This window comes from Catharus ustulatus, chromosome 29 (genome assembly GCF_009819885.2).
Source record: "Catharus ustulatus isolate bCatUst1 chromosome 29, bCatUst1.pri.v2, whole genome shotgun sequence".
Classification (NCBI taxonomy): Eukaryota; Metazoa; Chordata; class Aves; order Passeriformes; family Turdidae; genus Catharus; species Catharus ustulatus.
Window position 1 is genome coordinate 2,631,513 of NC_046249.1, and position 21,853 is coordinate 2,653,365.

The window sequence follows — 21,853 nt, forward strand, 5'->3', positions numbered from 1 at the left end:
TCCCCATCGCAGCGCTCGACACTCCCGGGACCCCCTCCCCACCCTCCGGGCTCGCTGCACCCCGAAAATCATCGCCCCCCCCCCATGGCCCCCCCCGGGACAGGCTGTCATCATCGCCCCCAGGGGGCCCAAAACAACCCCAGGGTGCCCTAAAACACCCCCAGGGCACCCAAAAACGACCTTAGGGCATCCAAAACACCCCCAGGGTACCCCAAACACCCCTCGGGCACCCAAAACAATCCCAAGGCGCCCCAAAATACCCCCAGGGCACCCCAAAATAACCCCAGGGCACCCCAAAATAACCTCAGGGTACCCCAAAATAACCCCAGGGCACCCCAAAATAACCACAGAGTGCCCTAAAACATCCCCAGGGTGCCCTGAAACACCCTTAGGGCACACCAAAACAACCCCAGGGCATCTCAAAGCACCCCCATGGTACTCTGAAACACCCCCAGGGCACCCAAAACACCCCCAGGATACCCCAAAGCACTCCCAGGGCACCCTGAAACACCCCCAAGGCACCCCAAAATAACCCCAGGGCACCCCAAAATAACCCCAGGGTGCCCCAAAACACCCCCAGGCCACCCCAAAACACTCCCAGGATACATCAAAGCACTCCCAGGGTACCAAAAACACTCCCAGGGCACCCCAGAATAACCCCAGGGTGCCCTAAAACACCCCCATGGCACCCCAGAACACCTCCAGGATACCCCAAAACAACACCAGGGCACCCCAAAACACCTCCAGGATACCCCAACCTCCCCCCAGTGCACCCCATATCCCCCCCAGCGCACCCCAAAACACTCCAGGGCATCCCCACATCCCCCCCAGCTCACCCCACACCCCCCCCAGCTCACCCCATATCCCCCCCAGCTCACCCCAAAACACTCCAGGATTCCCCACATCCCCCCAGCTCACCCCACATCCCCCCCAGCGCACCCCACATCCCCCCAGCGCACCCCACATCCCCCCCAGCGCACCCACATCCCCCCCAGCTCACCCCACATCCCCCCCAGCTCACCCCACAGCCCCCTCAGTTCCCCCCACATCCCCCCGTACCTGCTGGGCGTCCCCGGGGCCGCCCGGGGGGGTCCTGGGGCCGTCAGGGGCTGCGGGGCCGGGGCGGGGTCCGGGGCCAGCCCGGGGGTCCGGGGGCCGTGGGGTTCCCTCCACACCTGCCCAGGGGGACATGGGGGGTCAGGGGGTCCCCAAAATCCCCCCGTGACGGGGCTGGGACCCCCAGAGCCGCCCCAGCTGGTGGGGGGGGTCCTGTCCTGGCAGTGCCAGCACGGGGGTGACACCGTGTCCCCTGTGCCTGGGGATGAGGGGTGGTGACACCAGTGTCCCCATGGCACACAGGGCTGTGTCACACCAGTGTCCCCTTTGAATGTGAGGCCATGTCACACCAATGTCCCCATGGCATGAGGGGTTGTGTGACACCAGTGTCCCCACCGCACGAGGGGCTGTGTCACATCAATGTCCCCATAGCACCCAGGACTGTGTTGTGTCACACCAATGTCCCCTCTGCAGGGGCTGTGCCACACCAGTGTCCCCATTGCACGAGGGGCTGTGTGACACCAGTGTCCCCTTTGAATGAGGGGCTGTGTGACACCAAAGTCCCCATGGCACACAGGGCTGTGACACAGGAAACCCCACTGCACAAGGGGCTGTGACACCAATGTCCCCGTGGCATGAGGGGTTGTGTGACACCAGTGTCCCCACTGAATGTGGGGTTGTGTCACACCAGTGTCCCCATGGCACACAGAGCTGTATCCCATTAAAAAAACCCAATTGCACAAGGGACTGTGACACATCAATGTCCCCACTGCATGAGGGGCTGTGACACCAGTGTCCCCATTGAATGTGGGGTTGTGTGACACCAATGTCCCCACAGCACACAGGGCTGTGTCACATCAATGTCCCCACTGCATGAGGGGCTGTGGCACCAATGTCCCCTTAGAATGTGGGGTTGTGTCACACCAGTGTTCCCACTGCATGAGGGGCTGTGTGACACCAGTGTCCCCATTGCACACAGGGCTATGTGACACCAGTGTCCCCATTGCACGAGGGGCTGTGTCACACAAAAATCTCACTGCACACAGGGCCCCATTGCACCAACCCCATTGCATGTGGGGTTACATCCCACAAAAACCCCTTTGCATGAGGGACTGCACCGTACCAAAACCCCACTGCATGAGGGGCTGTGTCCCACTAAAAACCCCATTGCAGGAGGGGCTGCACCACATGAAAACCCCATAACACGAGCAGCCCTACTGCACCAAATCCATGAGCGACTGCATTACCAAAAAATCCTGTTTCATAAGGAGCTGCACCCTACAAAAATCCCATTCCACGAGGGGTTATATCATACAAAAACCCCACTGCACGAGGAGCTGCACCACACAAAATCCCATTGCACAGGAGGACCCCATTGCACCAACAACCCCGTTCCACGAGGGACTGCACCCTACAAAAACCCCATGGCACGAGGGGTTATATCATACAAAAACCTCATTGCATTACGGGTTACATCATACAAAACCCCATGGCATGAGGGGTTATTTCATACAAAAGCCCCACTGCACGAGGAGCTGCACCTCACTAAAAACCCAATTCCATGAGGGGCTGCATCACATAAAAACCCCATTGCACGAGCAGCCCTACTGCACCAACCCCACTGCATGAGGGACTGTGCCATAAAAAAACCCATCACATTAGGGATTATATCATACAAAATTCCCATAGCACCAGGGGCTGCACCTCGCATAAAAACCCCAATTCCATGAGGGGTTATATCATACAAAAACCCCAATTCCATGAGGGGTTATATCATACAAAAACCCCATTTCCTGAGGGGTTCCACTACACAAAACCCCACTGCACGAGCAACCCTATTGTACCAACAACCCCGTTCCACGAGGGGCTGCACCTCACTAAAAATCCCATTGCATGAGGGACTGCACTGCAGCAAAACCCCACTGCAGGAGGGGTTACATCAAATAAAACCCCACTGCACGAGGGGTTTTGTCACATTAAAACCCCATTACATGAGGAGCTGCACCATAAAAAAAAAACATAGCATGAGAGGTCCTATTGCACCAATCTCATGGCACGAGGGGTTACATCAAATTAAACCCCATGGTACAAGGGGTTGCATCACAGGGAAACCCCATTCCACGAGGGGCTGCACCCTATAAAAACCCCATAGCACAAGGGGTTATATCATACAAAAACCCCATGGTATGAGGGGTTATTTCATACAAAAACCCCACTGCACAAGGGGTTGCACCCCATGAAAACCTGAGTGCACAAGCAGCCCTACTGCACCAACCCCATTCCATGAGCGACTGCCTTACCAAAAAATCCTGTTTCACAAGGAGCTGCACCCTACAAAAACCCCATAGCACGAGGGGTTGTATCATACAAAACCCCACTGCATGAGGGGTCCTGTTGCACCAACCCCATTGCATGAGAGGCTGCACTATACAGAAACCCCGCTGCACCAGGGGTTACACTGTACAAAAAATCCCATAGCACAAGGAGCTGCAGCACACTAAAAACCCCACTGCATGAGGGTCTAGATCACATAAAAACCCGATGGCACAAGGGGTTCTGTCACATGAAAACTCCTTTCCATAAAAAAACCCCACTGCACCAGAGGTTGTGTCACATGAATATCCCATTGCACAGGGGGACCCCATTGCACCAACAGCCCCGTTCCACGAGGGGCTGCACCCTACAAAAACCCCACAGCACAAGGGGCTGCACCACACTAAAAACCCAATTCCATTAGGAGTTATATCATACAAAAACCCCATTGCAGGAGGGGCCCTACTGCACCAACCCCTTTGCAGGAGGGGTTACATCACACAAAACCCCTTTGCATGAGGGGTTGCACCGTACCAAAACCTCACTGCATGAGGGGCTGTGTCCCACTAAAAACCCCACAGCACGAGGGGCTGCACCACATGAAAACCCCATAACACGAGCAGCCCTACTGCACCAAATCCATGAGCGGCTGCCTTACCAAAAAATCCTGTTTCACAAGGAGCTGCACCCTACAAAAACCCCATAACATGAGGGGTTATATCAAATAAAAACCCCACTGCACGAGGAGCTGCACCTCACTAAAAACCCAATTCCATGAGGGGAAGCATCACACAAAAACCCCATGGCACGAGCAACCCTACTGCACCAACCCCACTGCATGAGCAACTGCGTTACCAAAAAATCCTGTTTCACAAGGAGCTGCACCCTACAAAAATCTCATTCCACGAGGGGTTATATCATACAAAAACCCCATTGCACAAGGAGCTGCACCACACAAAAGCCCCACTGCACGAGGGGGACCCCATTTCACCAACAACCCCGTTCCACGGTGGGTTGCACCCTACAGAAACCCCATAGCACGAGGGGTTATATCATACAAAATCCTCATTGCATTATGGGTTACATCTTACAAAAACCCCATGGTACGAGGGGTTATATCATACACAAACCCCACTGCACGAGGAGCTGCACCACACTAAAAACCCAATTCCATGAGGGGTTATATCATACAAAAACCCCATTGCATGAGGGGTTCCACCCTACAAAAACCCAACTGCACGAGCGGCCCTATTGCACCAACCCCGTTCCACGAGGGGCTGCACCTCACTAAAAATCCCATAGCATGAGGGACTGCACTGCAGCAAAACCCCATGGCACGAGGGGTTACAGCAAATAAAACCCAATTCCACGAGGGGTTACATCACAGGGAACCCCATTCCCCAAGGGGCTGCACCCTACAGAAACCCCACAGCACGAGGGGTTATATCATACAATATCCTCATTGCATTATGGGTTATTTCATACAAAAACCCCATGGCATGAGGGGTTATTTCATACAAAAACCCCACTGCACGAGGAGCTGCACCTCACTAAAAACCCAATTTCATGAGGGGAAGCATCACATTAAAAACCCCATAACACAAGCAGCCTTACTGCACCAACCCCATTCCATCAGCAGCTGCCTTATCAAAAAATCCTGTTTCACAAGGAGCTGCACCCTACAGAAACCCCATAACATGAGGGGTTACATCAAATAAAAACCCCACTGCACGAGGGGTTGCACCACACTAAAAACCCAGTTCCATGAAGGGAAGCATCACATTAAAAACCCCATTCCATGAGGGGAAGCATCACACTAAAAACCCCATGGAACGAGCGACCCTATTGCACCAACCCCATTCCATGAGCGACTGCCTTACCAAAAAATCCTGTTTCATAAGGAGCTGCACCCTATAAAAACCCCATAACATGAGGGGTTATATCAAATAAAAACCCCACTGCACGAGGAGTGGCACCACACAAAAGCCCCACTGCACGAGGGGGACCCCATTTCACCAACAACCCCGTTCCATGGGGACCTGCACCCTACAAAAACCCCGTAACACGAGGGGTTATATCATACAAAAACCTCACTGCACGAGGAGCTGCACCCCACTAAAAACCCAGTTCCATGAGGGGAAGCATCACATAAAAACTCCATTGCATGAGGGGCCCTATGGCACCAACCCCACTGCATGAGGGACTGTGCCATAAAAAAACCCCATTCCACGAGGGATTATATCATACAAAATTCCCATAGTACGAGGGGTTGCACCTCACATAAAAACCCCAATTCCATGAGGGGTTATATCATACAAAACCCCATTCCGTGAGGGGTTCCACTCTACAAAAACCCCTCTGCACGAGCGGCCCTATTGCACCAACAACCCCGTTCCACGCGGGGCTGCACCTCACTAAAATTCCCATAGCATGAGGGACTGCACTGCAGCAAAACCCCACTGCAGGAGGGGTTACATCAAATAAAACCCCACTGCACGAGGGGTTACATCACAGGGAAACCCCATTCCACGAGGAGCTGCACCAAAAACCCAATTCCATGAGGGGCTCCATCACACTAAAAACCCCATGGCACGAGGGGTTGCACAGTACAAAAACCTCATTGCATTACGGGTTATATCATACAAAAACCCCACTGCACGAGGGGTTACATCAAATAAAACCCCACTGCATTAGGGACTGCACCGTGCCAAAACCCCACTGCAGGAGGGGCCCCATTGCACCAACCCCACAGCAGGATGGATTACATCCTATAAAACCCCACTGGAGGAGGGGTTATACCCTATAAAACCTCACAGCAGGAGGGGTTATACCCTATAAAACCTCACAGCAGGAGGGGTTACACCCTATAAACCCCAGAGCAGGAGGGGTTATACCCTATAAAACTCCCTGCACTAAAACCCCGCTGCATCACCCCCACTGCAGGAGGAGCTGCCCCACAAATCTCTCCTTGTCCAGCACCCCAAAACCCCCCAGACCCCCAAACCCCCAAACCCCAAAACCTCATCCCCAGACCCCATCCCCAGACCCCACAACGCCCCAGACCCCAAAACCTCATCCCCAACCTCATCCCAAACCCCTCACACAGGGACAGCCACCACTGCCACCATGGGGACAGCCACCACTGCCACCAGTGCCACCATGGGGACAGCCACCAGTGCCACCAGCATGAAGAGAAGCCACCAGTGCTACCAGAACAGAGATAGCCACCAGTGCAACCAGTGCCACCACCACAGGGACAGCCACCAGTGCCACTATGGGGACAGCCATCAGTGCCACCACACGGACAGCCACCAGTGTCATCACAGGGACAGCCACCAGTGCCACCAGCACAAGGAGAAGCCACCAGTGCTACCAGAACAGAGATAGCCACCAGTGCAACCAGTGCCACCACTACAGGGACAGCCACCAGTGCCACTATGGGGACAGCCATCAGTGCCACCACAGCCACCAGTCCCACCACTGCCCCCAGCACAGGGACAGCCACCAGTGCCACCACCACGAGGAGAAGCCACCAGTGCTACCTGAACAGAGATAGCCACCAGTGCCACCACTGCCACCAGCACGGGGACAACCACCAGTGCCACCAGTGCCATCACTACAGGGACAGCCACCAGTGCCCCTATAGGGACAACCACCAGTGCCACTAGCACGGGGATAGTCACTGGTGCCACCATGAGAACAGCCACCACTGCCACCAGTGCCACCATGGGGACAGCCACCACAGCCACTGGTGCCATCAGTGCCACCAGCACTGGGACAGCCACCAGTGCCACCAGTGCCACCATGGGGAGAGCCACCAGTGCCACCAGTGCCACCACTACAGGGACAACCACCAGTGCCACTAGCACGGGGATAGTCACTGGTGCCACCATGAGAACAGCCACCAGTGCCACCAGTGCCCCCCGGTTCCCGTTTCCCGGTGCCCGCAGCTCCGTTCCCGGCTCGTTGCCGGTTCCCGCCCCGGCTCTCCCGGCGCTCAGCCGGTTCCTGGCTCCCCTCCAGGCCCGGATCATTTTCTCTCCATTCTGCCAAATTTATCGCAGGAAAATGGGCCCCGCTCGCTTTTAACGCTCGGCTGGAGGGGACAAAAAACCGCAGCGGGCAGGGATGGAGGGGAAACAATTCCTGCCCAAAACCCTTGAGGCTGTGCCGGCCCCGAAAAGTTTTTGTCACCTCAGCTGGGGGCGGTGAGGCCAGCCCGGGTTGGGGACAGTGAATATTTCATGGAGCATCGCTCCGTGGTGGCTTCACTGCTCGGGATGGCGGCGCTGCCACCTCCCCCTCCCTGGGAGCATCCTCGGGGAGGGACCCGCCCGGACGGGGAGGCCTCGTGTCCCCTGTCCCCTGTCCCTGTCCCTGTTCCTGTTCCCTGTCCCTGTCCTTGTCCCCATTCCCATCCCCTGTTCCCTTTTCTTGCCCCCATCCCCTGTCCCTGTTCCCTGTTCCTTGTCTGTCACCATCCTTGTCCCCATCCCCTGTTCCTGTCCCTTGTCTTTTGTCCCTTGTCCCTGTCCCCATGCCCATCCCCTGTTCCTGTTCCTGCCACTGTCCCCGTCCCCATCTCTGTCCCTGTCCCTTGTCCCTGTCCCCATCCATCCCTGTGCTATCCTGTCCCCATTCCCTGTCCCTGTCCCTGTCCCCTGTCCCCTGTCCCTTGTCCCTGTCCCCATGCCCATCCCCTGTCCCCATCCTCTGTCCCCTGTCCCCTGTCCCTGTCCCTGTCCCATCCTCTGTTCCCTTTTCCTGTCCCTATCCTTGTCCCCATGCCCATCCCGTTCCTGTCCCCATCCCCTGTCCCTGTTCCCTGTTCCCTGTCCCCATATCCTGTTCCTGTCCCTGTCCCTGTCCCCTGTCCCCGTCTGCCGTCCCCATCCCTTGTTCCTTGTCCCTGTCCCTGTCCCCATGCCCATCCCCTGTTCCTGTCCCCATCCCCATCCCCTGACCCTGTCCCCATCCTTGTCCCTGTCCCTGTCCTGTCCCCCATTCCCTGTCCCCATCCCCTGTCCCTGTCCCCACCCCCTGTCCACTGTCCCCGTCCCCTGTCCCTGTCCCCATGCCCATCCCCAGTTCCTGTCCCCATACCCTGTCCCCGTCCCCTGTTCCTGTCCCTGTCCCCTATTCCCTGTCCCCATCGCTGTCCCTGTTTCCTGTCCCTGTCCCCATGCCCTGTCCCTGTTCCTTGTCCCTTGTCCCTTGTCCCTTTGTCCATCCCCTGTCCCTGTCCCCATCCCTGTTCCCATCCTGTCCCTTGTCCCCATCCTCTGTCCCCTGTCCCTGTCCCCAAGGGCCCAGGAAGCTCCTGCCCATCCCCATTGTCCCCACGCGATGGGGACACACCAGCTCCACTGTCACCGCGTGTCCTTGAGCCACGGCCACCCGTGTCCCTGCTGCGGGCTGTGACACGGCAGCAGGACACCCACGGCTGGCTCTGCCACCCCCCCATGGCGACAGCACCCGGGGATGTCACCACGCTCGGGGTGGCCACAGCAAAGGCGGTGACACCGGCCGCGACAGCAGTGACACGGCCGGGGGGTGACAATGAGGTGGTGGGGGGGGTGACAATGGGGTGGCAGGGGGGTGACAAGGGGACCCCGCGCTCCCCCCGGCGCCACCTCGGAGCAACTGCGGAGGAGGGGAGGGCGCGGCTAAAAATAGCGGCCCTGGGGTGATTTATTTATTCCCGCTCGCTAATTCCTGCCCGGGCATCACCCTCAGGGTGGGGCAGGAATTTGGGGACAGAGGGGACAGCGGGGTTCGGACACCCTGAGAGCGCTCAGGGCTTGGGGACAGCGAGGTGACCCCGCTCGGGGGTGGCCCGGGGGTCACCAAATGCGTCAGACCCCCCTTGTCCCCCCCCTCTCCGTGCCCAAAATTCGGCCGCGGTGGCCCCGGTTCCTCCCGCCCCGCCGAGCCCTGGCCATATGTCCCAGGCTGGGAGCAGCTGGCGGTGCCAGCAGGAGCCCCCGGCCCCCGCAATCGCCGCGGGCGAGGGGCGGGCCGGGGGTGGCACCGCCACTGTCACCCCCCCAGAGCAGGACAAGGGGGTCGGGGTGGGTTTGGGGGGGCGCAGAACCCCAAAAATGCAGTGGGATGGATCAGCTCAGCCGTGTCATGGGGGGATCCCCCCCAGTGGTGACAACACCCGTGATCCCCGCCGTGTCACACCCGTGTCCCCCCTGTGTCACCCCCGTGTCACCCTCGTGTCCCCCCCGTGTCCCCCCGAGTCACAGCGGGGTGGGGGCAGCGCCCGGAGCTCGTGGGGGGATTTCCCCAAGCAGGATCGGGCCCGGCGCCACCCGTGGGGTGTCCGCGTGTCCCCCACCGTCACGGGAGGTGACACAGCCGAGGGGACACGCGGGGACACGCGGGGACACCCGAAACTCCCCGACCCCGCCGCTGCGCCGGGGAATCCCCGCCTGATGCCGGGGTCTCCCCGAGAAAATCCCTCCGCAGAGCCCCACGGGGACACCCGCTGGATGCGGGGACACGGCCACACCCCCGATGTCCCCAAGGGTGGCAGCGACAGCCGCCATCACCCCCCACAAACCCGCCGGGGGACCCCAATCTCCATCCCGCCCGCCTGGGGAGGGGACGCGCAGACCCCCGCCCTACCTGCTTGGGGGGTGTGGGGCGGGTCTGGGGGGTCCGGGGGGGTGCAGTGGGGGGGGGTCTGTGCTCGCCACACCCCCCCCTTTGGTCGCCACCGCGCCGGCGTCCCCAGACAAAGCCGCTGTGCCGGGTTCTCCCTGCGCCTCCCCCACGCGCTCGGCTCAGCCAGAGGACAAAGCCGCTCCGCCTGGCTGGCCACGCCGGGCCACCCCCGACCCCCTGCCCGGGGCCACCAAGGGGCGACACGGAGGTGGCCGCCACCCCCGGCACGGTCACAAAGCGCTCGGAGAGGGGGGAGCCCCCAAATCGGGCACAGGGCCCCGCTGCAGGGCAGGGCGGGGGTCCCCGTGGTTTGGGGAGGGGTCCCCAAGGTCACCGGGAAGGTCGCCAAGAAGGGGGTGGCACCCGTGGGTTCCCCGCAGGGACACGGAGGCCACGAGGGCCACGCGGGGTGACACTGGGTGTGACAAAAGCGGGCCCCCCCCCCGGTTTTTTGGGGTGTCACCCCACTGGGCCATCGGTGTCACTCCCCTGTGTCATCAGTGCCACCCTCGCTGTGGCACCGGGGCCACCCCAGCAGCTGGCGGCCAAAATTGAGGGGAGCCCCGAGTGCCACCAAGCCCTGGGTGACAGCGGCCACGTTGTCCCCAAGGATGGGCACCCCCAAAGTCCCTGTCCCTGTCAGCCGGGGGTGGCCCGAGCAGCCGAACCCCGCAGGGTGATGTCCCCACACCGCAGGGATGTCCCCACACCGCGGAGATGTCCCCACACCGCAGGGATGTCCCTACACCGCAGGGATGTCCCCACACCATGAACACCGCGGGGAGGACATCCACAATGTCCCCACACTCACAAGGAGGGAATCCCCATTGTCCCCACTCCGCAGTGATGTCCCCACGCCACAAACACCGCAGGGATGGCGTCCCCAGTGTCCCCACAGCCGTCCCCGCGCCTTAGACAGGACATCCCCATTGTCCCCACACCCGCAGGGACGGAGTCCCCAATGTCACCACACGCCACAACACCCCCCAGACAAGACACCCCCATTGTCCCCACCCCCAGACAGGACATCCCCATTGTCCCCACACCCGCAGGGATGGAGTCCCCAGTGTCCCCACACCACAAACCCCGCAGGGACGGTGTCCCCACTGTCACCACACCCCCAGACAGGACACCGCCATTGTCCCCACACCCCTCAAGAAGGGAATCCCCGCTGTCCCCACACCCGTTCCCTCCCACAGGCCATCCCCATTGTCCCCACACCCGCAGGGATGGAGTCCCCAATGTCGCTACACGCCACAACACCCCCCAGACAGGACACCCCCATTGTCCCCACCCCCAGACAGGACATCCCCATTGTCCCCACACCCCCACGCAGGACACCCTCACTGTCCCCTCCCTGTCCCCACACCCAGGGCATCCCCGCAGTCCCCACACCCTCAGGGAGGGAGTCCCCGCTGTCCCCACACCCCCACGCGCGGGGTGTCCCCTCCACTGCCACCCCCGGGGTGTCCCCCCCTTCCACTGCCACCCCCTGGTGTCCCCCCCTCCACTGCCACTCCCGGGGTGTCCCCCTTGCTGCTGTCACCACCGAGGTGTCCCCCCCTCCACGGCCACTCCTGGGGTGTCCCCCCCGCCACTGCCACTCCCTGGTGTCCCCCCTTGCTGCTGCCACTCCCGGGGTGTCCCCGCTTGCTGCTGCCACCCTCGGGGTGTCCCTCCCTCCACTGCCACCCCCTGGTGTCCCCCCCGCCGCTGTGCCCCAGGGGGTGTCCCCCCTTGCTGCTGCCACCCCCTGGTGTCCCCCCCTCAACTGCCACCCCCGGGTATCCCCCCTTGCTGCTGCCACACCCGAGGGTGTCCCCCCGCCACTGCCACCCCCTGGTGTCCCCCTTTGCTGCTGCCACCCCCCCCCCGCCGCTGTCACCCCCCCCGCCCTCTCACTTGCCACGGGGGCCGCACCGTGGGGCGCGGGGGCTGCGGGCGCTGCCGGCTCGGGGCTCGGCGGAGGCGACACTGGCGACAACGGCGACAACGGCGGCGCGCGGGGGGGAAGGAGGGGGGGTCCGGGGGCTTCCCCGCCCCACGCCCCCGCGTGTCCCCCCCCTCCGGCAGGGCAGTGACCTTGAGGCCGCCGGGATTATTTTTAGCCGGGCGATGTCACCGCCAGCGCGTCCTCATTGTCACCGCCGGGGGCTCCGTTTGTCACCGCGCCACCCCCCCGCCGCACCGGGGGGAGGCTGAGCAGGCCCCGGAGACCCCCGGAACCCCCCCGTGTGGAGCCCCCTCCCCTTCCCGAACCGCGGGATTCCCGGGATCGCGGGGGATTCCCGGGGTTCCCCAGATCTCACGGGGGGTGTCCCCACCCTGGCGGACCCCTCCCCAAATTCACTCACCTGCCTCCAACCCCCGGCCTCCGCCTCCCTCGGGCTCTGCCGCCGTTAACCATGGCCCGGTGGGATCCCGGTGGGTTCCGGTGCCACAACCGGGGCCGGTACCGAGCGCTCCCCGCCGCTCCGGCCGTGCCTCGGTTTCCCCGGAGCGCGGGGGCGGCCGCGGGGGCTGCGGGCGGTGATTGCGGCGCCGTTGGCGGAGCCGCTCCGGGCGCGCAGCCGCGCCGGGGCTGCCCGGGGTTTGTCACGGGGATTCCCGGGGTTTGTCACGGGGATTCCCGGGGTTTGTCACGGTGATTCCCGGGGATGCTCCCGGTGATTCCCAGTGCTTCCCGAGGCTTTTACCGGAGCTTTTCCCGGTGCTTCCCGGTGGTTCCCGGGGCCTCTCCCGGTGTCTCCCGGGGCTTTTCCCGGCGCTCCCCGGTATTTCTCTGTTTTTCCCGGTGTTTCCCGGTGCTCCCCGGTGTTTCCCGGTATTTCTCTGTTTTTCCCGGTGTTTCCCGGTGCTCCCCGGTGTTTCCCCGTGTTTCCAAGGGCCTCCCGGTGTTTCCCGGTATTTCCCGGTGTTTCCCGGTTTTTCACGGTGCTCCCCGGTATTTCCCGGTATTTCTCTGTTTTTCCCGGTTTTTCACGGTGCTCCCCGGTATTTCCCGATGTTTCCCGGTATTTCCCGATATTTCCCGGTATTTCCCGGTGTTTCCCGGTATTTCCCGATATTTCCCGGTATTTCCCGGTGTTTCCCGGTATTTCCCGATATTTCCTGGTATTTCCCGGTGTTTCCCGGTGTTTCCCGATATTTCCCGGTGTTTCCCGGTATTTCCCGGTATTTCCCGGTATTTCCCGGTATTTCCCGGTGTTTCCCGGTGTTTCCCGATGCTCCCGGGACGGATTCCCATGGGGTCCCTTGATCGCCCACCCGAGGGTCCCCCCACCCCATGGGGACACACCTGGTGTCACCGGGGTGGGCTCGGACACCCCCCAAAGCTCCTGGTGTCACCCCGGGGGTGCCCCGGTGGGGAGGGTCACGGTACGAGGGGTTGGGGACACGGGGGACAGGCAGGGGGGTGGCACTGGGGATTTGCGGGTGACACGGGGGTGGCACTGGGGGGGCACGGGGCACACGGGGTGGGTTGTGGGGGGTTTGGGGGGACACAGGGGACAAGGGGGGGGTGGCACTGGTGGGGTTTGGGGACACAGGCGGTGGCACTGGGGGGGTTTGGGGGGACACGGGGGTGGCACTGGGGGGGTTGTAGGGACACGGGGGACACGGGGTGGTGGCACGGGGGGGGGTTGGGGGAGACACGGGGGGGATGGCACTTGGGGATTTGGGGGGACACGGGGGTGGCATTGGGGAGTTTGGGGGGACACAGGGGGACACCGGAGTGGCGGCATTGGGGGGGGATTTGGGGGGACACGGGGGGATGGAACTGGAGGGGGGTTTGGGGGGACGTAGGGGACACGGGGGTGGCACTGGGGGGGCAGGGGGCACACAGGGGTGGCACTGGGGGTTTGGGGGGACACGAGGCACACGGGGGAGGTTTGAGTGACACGGGGGATGGCACTGGGGGTGTTGAGGGGACACGGGGGACACAGGGGGGGGTGGCACTGGGGGATTTGGGGGGACAACACGGGGCACACGGGGGAGGTTTGGGTGGCACTGGGAGGGTGGCACTGAGGTGGGACACGGGGACACAGGGGGTGGCACTGGGGGTGCAGGATCCGAGATTTGCGGGGACAAAGAGCGGGGGGTGAGGGGTGGGGGGGGCAAGGGGGGGATTGGGGGTGAATTTGGGGGGCGCAGGGGGGGCTGCGCAGGGTGGGGGCGGGTGTGACACACGTGCGCGTGTCCCCGTGTCCCCTGTCCGTGTGTCCGTCTGTCCCTGTGTCCGTGGGACCCGATTTTTGGGGGTAATTCCCGATTTTTGGGGGTAATTCCCGATTTTGGGGGGGATTCCCGATTTTGGGGGGATTCCCGATTTTGGGGGGGATTCCCGATTTTGGGGGAGGGGGTGTCCCAGTGCCAGCCCCACGTGACCGCCGCCCCCGCACCCCCCCTCCCCCTCTCGTTGCCATGGCAATGCCCCTCCCCCACCCCCCGCAGATGCAGAAAGGGGGGAGGGGAATTCCCGAGGGGGGAGGGGCGGGGAATCCCCTCCCTTCTCTGCCCCTCCCCCCTCTCGAGCCGCTTTGTTGGGGGGAGGGGACAGGAGGGGACAAGGGGGCCCCTCCCCCACCCCCGCACTGCGGGATTCCCCCAAATTCCCGTGGGAAAAGGGGGATCCCCCTTCCCCAAATTCCCTAAAAGGGGAGGGGTCACTCAACACCCCCAGACCCCGCGGGGATGAAGTGGGGAGGGAACGGCGGGAATGGGGGATGGGAATGATGGGAATGGTGGGGATAATGGGAATTGGGAAAAATGGGGAAAACGGGAATGGGAATAATGGGAATGGAGATAATGGGAATAATGGGAATGGGGAGTGGGAATAATGGGAATAATGGGAATGGGGAATATTGGGAATGGGAATAATGGGAAAAATGGGGATGGGATTAACGGGGATGGGGATAATGGGAATGGGAATGGGGAATGGGAATAATGGCAATGGGGAATGGGAATAATGGGAATAATGGGAATTGATTTGGAATGGGATTGGGAATGGGAATAATGGAATGGGAATAATGGGAATAATGGGAATAATGGGAATGGGGAATGGGGAGTGGGAATAATGGGAAATGGGAATAATGGGAATTGAGATAATGGGAGTAACAGGAACGGGATTGGGAATGGGAATAATGGGAATGGGGAATGGGAATAATGGGAATAATGGGAATGGGAATAATGGGAATGATGGGAATGATGGGAATGGGATTGGGAATAATGGGAATGATGGGAATAGGAATCATGGGAATAATGGGAATGGGATTGGGGAATGGGAATAATGGAATCATGGAAATCATGGGAATAATGAGAATGGGGAATGGGATTGGGAATGATGGGAGTGGGAATAATGGGAATAATGGGAATGGGGATAATGGAAATAATGGGAATAATGGAAATAGGATTGGGAATAATGGGAAAATGGGAATAGTGGGATTGGGAATAATGGGGAAAATGGGACTGGGAATAATGGGAATGGGAATAACGGGAATGGGGATAATGGGAAAAATGGGGATGGGAATAACGGGAATGGGGAATGGGGAGTGAGAATAATGGGAATAATGGGAATAGATTTGGAATGGGATTGGGAATGGGAATAATGTAATGGGAATGGGAATAATGGGAATAATGGGAATAATGGGGAAAATGGGAAAAATGGGAATAATGGGAATAATGGGAATAACGGGGATAGGGAATGGGAGTAATGGGAATGATGGGAATGGGGAATGGGATTGGGAATAATAGGAATAATGGGAAAAATCGGAATGGGGATAATGGGAGTGGGATTGGGAATAATGGAGATAAGGATAATGGGAACAATGAGAATGGGGATAATGGGAATAATGGGAACGATGGGAATGGGATTGGGAATGATGGGAATAATGGGAGTGGGAATAATGGGAATGGGGAAAATGGGAAAAATGGGGATAATGGGGAGGGGGATAATGGGAATTATGGGAATGATGGGAATGGGAATAATGGGAATAATGGGAATGGGATTGAGAATGGGAATAATGGGAATGGGGAGTGGGGATAATGGAAAAAATGGGAATAATGGGGATGGGGACAATGGGAATAATGGGAATAATGGGAATAATGGGAATAACAGGAATAATGGGAATGATGGGAATGGGATTGGGAATAATGGGAATTATGGGAATAGGGATCATGGGAATAATGGGAATGGGATTTGGAATAATGGGAATGGGGACAATGGGAAAAATGGGAATAATGGGGATGGGGATAATAGGAATGATGGGAATGATGGGAATGGGAATAATGGGAATTGAGATAATGGGTTTGAGAATGGGAATAATGGGAATGGGGAGTGGGAATAATGGGAATAATGGGAATAGTGGGAATAATGGGAATGATGGGAATAATGGGAATGGGATTGGGAATAATGGGAATTATGGGAATGATGGGAATAATGGGAATAATGGGAATAGGAATCATGGGAATAATGGGAATGGGATTGGGGAATGGGAATAATGGAATCATGGAAATCATGGGAATAATGAGAATGGGGAATGGGATTGGGAATAATGGGGATGGGAATAATGGGAACAATGGGAATGGGGATAATGGAAATAATGGGAATAATGGGAATGGGATTGGGAGTAATGGGAAAAATGGGAATAGTGGGATTGGGAATAATGGGTATGGGATTGGGAATAATGGGAATGGGGAAAATGGGAAAAATGGGAATAATGGGGATGGGGATAATGGGAATGATGGGAATAATGGGAATGGGAATAATGGGAATTGAGATAATGGGTTTGAGAATGGGAATAATGGGAATGGGGAGTGGGAATAATGGGAATAATGGGAATAATGGGAATTGATTTGGAATGGGATTGGGAATGGGAATAATGGAATGGGGAATGGGGAGTTGCAATAATGGGAAAAATGGGAATGGAAAAAATGGGAAATGGGAATGGGACTGGGAATGGGAATAATGGGAATGGGAAAAATGGGAATGGGGAATGGGGAATGGGAATAATGGGAATAATGGGAGTAATGGGAATGGGGAGTGGGATTGGGGAATTGGGAATGGGGGTAGGAAAGGGAATAATGGGAATGGGATTGGGAATGGGGATGGAAAGAATGGGAATGGGGTATGGGAATAATGGGAATAATGGGAAATGGGAATAATGGGAAAAATGGGAATAGTGGGATTGGGAATAATGGGAATGGGATTGGGAATAATGGGAACGGGGAAAATGGGAAAAATGGGAATAATGGGGAATGGGAATAATGGGAATAATGGGAATACTGGGATGGGAATAATGGGAATGATGGGAATAGGAATCATGGGAATAATGAGAATGGGGAATGGGATTGGGAATAATGGGCATAATGGGGAAAATGGGAAAACGGGAATGGGGAATAATGGGAATGGGATTGGGAATAATGGGAATGAGAATGGGAAATGGGAATAGTGGGAATGGGGAAAGGGAATAATGGGAATGACGGGAATAGTGGGAATGATGGGAAAAATGGGGATGGGAAATGGGTATAATGGGAATGGAGATAATGGGAATGATGGGAATGGGATTGGGAATGATGGGAAGAATGGGAATGGGGAAAATGGGAATCATGGGAATAGGAATCATGGGAATAATGGGAATCATGGGAATGGGGAATGGGATTGAGAATGGGATTGGGAAAACTGGGAATGGGAAAAATGGGAAATTGAAAATGGGAATGGGAATAACGGGGATAATGGGAAAAATGGGAATAATGCGGATTGGAGTAATGGTAATAATGGGAATGGGAATATTTGGAATAATGGGAATAATGGGAATCGATTTGGAATGGGATTGGAAATGGGAATAATGGAGATGGCAATAATGGGAACAATGGGAATAATGGGAATTGGAATAATGGGAATAATGGGGAAAATGGGAGTGGGAAAAACCAGTATGGCAAAAATGGGAAATGGGAATGGGATTGGGAATAATGGGAATGGGGAAAGGGAATAATGGGAATAATGGGAATAATGGGATTGGGAATGGGAATAATGGCAATGGGATTGGGAAAGTAGGGAATGGGGAATGGGAATAATGGGATTGGGAAAACTGGGAATGGGATTCAGAATAATGGGAATGGGGAATGGGAATAATGGGAATAATGGGAATGGGATTTTGAATGGGAATAATGGGAATGGGATTGGGAAAAGGAAAAATGAGAAATGGAAAATGGGAATGGGATTGGGAAAATTGGGAATGGAAAAAAATAGGAAATGGAAAATGGGAATGAGATTGGGAAAAATGGGAATGGGAATAATGGGAGTGGGAATAATGGGAATGGGAATGGAAATGGGAATAATGGGAATAATGGGAATAATGGGACTGGGAATGGGGATGGAAAGAATGGGAATGAGAATAATGGGAAATGGGGATGGGGATGGGAAATTGGGAAATGGAAATGGGAATAATGGGAAATGGGAATAATGGGAATAATGGGAATGATGGGAATGGAAACTGAAATGGGAAATGGGATTGGGAATGGGGAATTGAGGAAGGGGAGCTCCCAGGATTTGGGGCACAAATCCCGTGGGTTCCTCACTCCAGGAATGGGGGATCCCCCCTCAGGAACAACCCAAAGGGGGGAAAAAAACCCCAATTCCAGCAGGAATCCACCCCAATCCCAGCAGGAATCCCAGCCCAATTCCAGCAGGAATCCCACCCCAATCCCAGCAGGAATCCACCCCAATCCCAGCAGGAATCCCACCCCAATCCCAGCAGGAATCCCACCCCAATCCCAGCAGGAATCCACCCCAATTCCAGCAGGAATCCACCCCAATTCCAGCAGGAATCCCACCCCAATCCCAGCAGGAATCCCACCCCAATTCCAGCAGGAATCCACCCCAATCCCAGCAGGAATTCCACATTTTCATGGAAAGAATCCCCAAATTATCCCTTCCCAATTTGATCAGATTTGGGTTGGGTTTTTTTGGGTTTTTTTGGGTTTTTTTTAATTTTTAATTGGATTCAAACACACCAAACTCACAGAAAGGGGGAGGGGAGGGGGGGTCATTCCTCCCTGGTTGGGTTTGGGAATTCTGGGATTTGGGAACAGGGAGGGCAGCCCCAAAAAGAGGGAGAAGGAAGAGCCTGGGTGAATCCCAGGGGGATTTTTGGGATTTCCCATTCCTGGGAAGGAATTTCAATCCCAAAGGATGAGAGGGGGTGGGAAGGGAAAAGCCAGGATTGGAATTCCCAAGGATTCCAGCATTCCCATGGGATCAGGGGAGGGGAAAACAGGAATTTCCCCTTCCCCAGGTGGGTTTGGGCCAGGGGACAGCAGGAAAATCAGGAATCAGGGAGGGGGGAGCTTTTCCCATCCCTTCCTCAGGGATTTTCCCTCTTCCCAACCCTCCTGCTCCCAAAATCCAGAGGTTTGGAATTTTTTTTGGAATTTTGGGGACACTCTCCAGAATTCCAGGGAGGGGTGACAGGGACAGCCTGGGAGCTGCTTTTTTTTTTTTTTTTTTTTTTTCCAGGGAATGTCACCTGGAGCTGCCTGGCACTGCTGTGCCCCCATCCCACTCCTCCCAGAGGGAATTTCCCTCATTCCCAACTCTTTTGATCCAATCCCAAAGGAAATGGGAGCAGGGAAATCCTAATCCCAAAGGGAATGGGGGCAGGGAAATCCCAATCCCAAAGGGAATGGGAGCAGGGAAATCCTAATCCCAAAGGAAATGGGAGCAGGGAAATCCCAATCCCAATGGAAATGGGAGCAGGGATATCCAAATCCCAAAGGAAATGGGAGCAGGAATTTCAGGGATATCCAAATCCCAAAGGAAATGGGAGCAGGGAAATCCCAATCCCAATGGAAACGGGAGCAGGGATATCCAAATCCCAAAGGAAATGGGAGCAGGAATTTCAGGGATATCCAAATCCCAAAGGAAATGGGAGCAGGGAAATCCCAATCCCAATGGAAACGGGAGCAGGGAAATCCCAATCCCAAAGGAAATGGGAGCAGAGATTTCAGGGATATCCCAAAGGAAATGGCACCAGGGATTTCAGAGACAGCCCCAATCCCAAAGGAAATGGGACCAATCCCAAAGGAAATGGGACCAGGGATATCCCAGTCTCAAAGGAAATAGGGCCAAAGATTTCAGGGATATCCCAAAGGAAATGGGACCAGAAATTTCAGGGATATCCAAATCCAAAAGGGAATAGGAGCAGGGAAATCCCAATCCTAAAGGAAATGGGAGCAGGGAAATCCTAATCCCAAAGGACACAGGACCAGGGATTTCAGGGATATCCAAATCCCAAAGGAAATGGCACCAGGGATTTCAGGGACAGCCTCAATCCCAAAGGGAATGGCCCCAATCCCAGAGGAAAAGGGGGCAGGGATATCCCAACCCCAAAGGAAACGGGAGCAGAGATTTCAGGGATATCCCAATCCCAAAGAACACAAGACCAGGGATTTCAGGATATCCCAAAGGGATTTCAGGGATATCCCAATCCCAAAGGAAATGCGACCAGGGATATCCCAGTCCCAAAGGAAATAGGGTCAAAGATTTCAGGGATATCCCAAAGGAAACAGGACCAGGGATTTCAGGGATATCCCAATCCCAAAGGAAATGGGAGCAGGGAAATCCCAATCCCAAAGGGAATGGCCCCAACCCCAGAGGAAAATTTCAGGATATCCCAAAGGAAACAGGAGTAGGGATTTCAGGGATATCCAAATCCCAAAGAAAACAAGACCAGGGATTTCAGGGATATCCCAAAGGAAATGGGAGCAGGGAAATCCCAATCCCACAGGAAATAGGAACAAGGATTTCAGGATATCCCAAAGGAACTGGGAGCAGGGAGTTCAGGATATCCCAAAGGAAACAGGACCAGGGATATCCCAAAGGGATTTCAGGACATCCCAAAGGAAACAGGACCAGGAATTTCAGGAACATCCCAAAGGGATTTCAGGACATCCCAAAGGAAACAGGACCAGGAATTTCAGGGACATCCCAAAGGGATTTCAGGGCTATCCCAAAGGAAATGGGAGCAGGGATATCCCAAACCCAAAGGAAATGGAAACAGGGATTTCAGGGATATCCCAAAGGGATTTCAGGGCTATCCCACAGGAAATAGGAACAGGGATTTCAGGATATCCCAAAGGAAATGGGAGCAGGGATTTTAAGATATCCCAAAGGAAACAGGGCCAGGGATATCAGGGATATCCCAAAGGGATTTCAGGGATATCCCAAAGAAAACAGGAACAGGGATTTCAGGGCTATCCCAAAGGGATTTCAGGGCTATCCCAAAGGGATTTCAGGGATATCCCAAAGAAAATGGGAGCAGGGCTATCCCAATCCCAAAGGAAACAGGGCCAGGGAGTTCAGGGCTATCCCAAAGGGATTTCAGGGATGTCCCAAAGGGATTTCAGGGATGTCCCAAAGGGATCTCAGGGATGTCCCAAAGGGATTTCAGGGATATCCCAAAGAAAACAGGAACAGGGATGTCAGGGCTATCCCAAAGGGATTTCAGGGCTATCCCAAAGGGAGTTCAGGGATGTCCCAAAGGGATTTCAGGGCTCTCCCAAAGGGATCTCAGGGCTCTCCCACCCCACAGAACACAAGACCAGCACCACCCAAGGGACATCCAGGCCTGGAATCTCTTTTGGGGCCACACTCCAGGAGCATTTCCCAGCTCCAGACCCGCAGGGAAGGAGGGAAGGAGGGAGCACCAAGACCCATCCAGGCCCTGCTGCACTCCCAGGCACCATCAGTCCGACCCCAAAACCCCCCAAAAAAACCCCCAAAAAAACCCCAAAACCACAGCGGGCCGTGCCCCCA

At 56.7% G+C, this 21,853-nt stretch overlaps 1 protein-coding gene across 1 annotated transcript; it reads left to right on the forward strand.

Moving 5' to 3' along the window:
* The first annotated feature begins 19,809 nt into the window (after nt 1–19,809).
* On the forward strand, nt 19,810–21,237 carry LOC122149465 (S-antigen protein-like). Its single transcript, XM_042780049.1, has 3 exons — nt 19,810–20,065; nt 20,237–20,893; nt 21,156–21,237. Exons 1-3 carry the CDS (start codon nt 19,818–19,820, stop codon nt 21,196–21,198), a joined length of 948 nt encoding a protein of 315 aa, XP_042635983.1. The 5' UTR covers nt 19,810–19,817; the 3' UTR covers nt 21,199–21,237.
* Nucleotides 21,238–21,853: the final 616 nt, after the last annotated feature.

Coding starts and splice junctions, on each gene's coding strand:
- LOC122149465 (XM_042780049.1), top strand. CDS start 19,818: ATGGGAGCAGGAATTTCAGGGATATCCAAATCCCAAAGGAAATGGGAG. Junction 20,066..20,236: donor GGGATATCCCAAAGGAAATG/GCACCAGGGATT, acceptor CAAAAGGGAATA/GGAGCAGGGAAATCCCAATC. Junction 20,894..21,155: donor GAGTTCAGGATATCCCAAAG/GAAACAGGACCA, acceptor AAATAGGAACAG/GGATTTCAGGATATCCCAAA.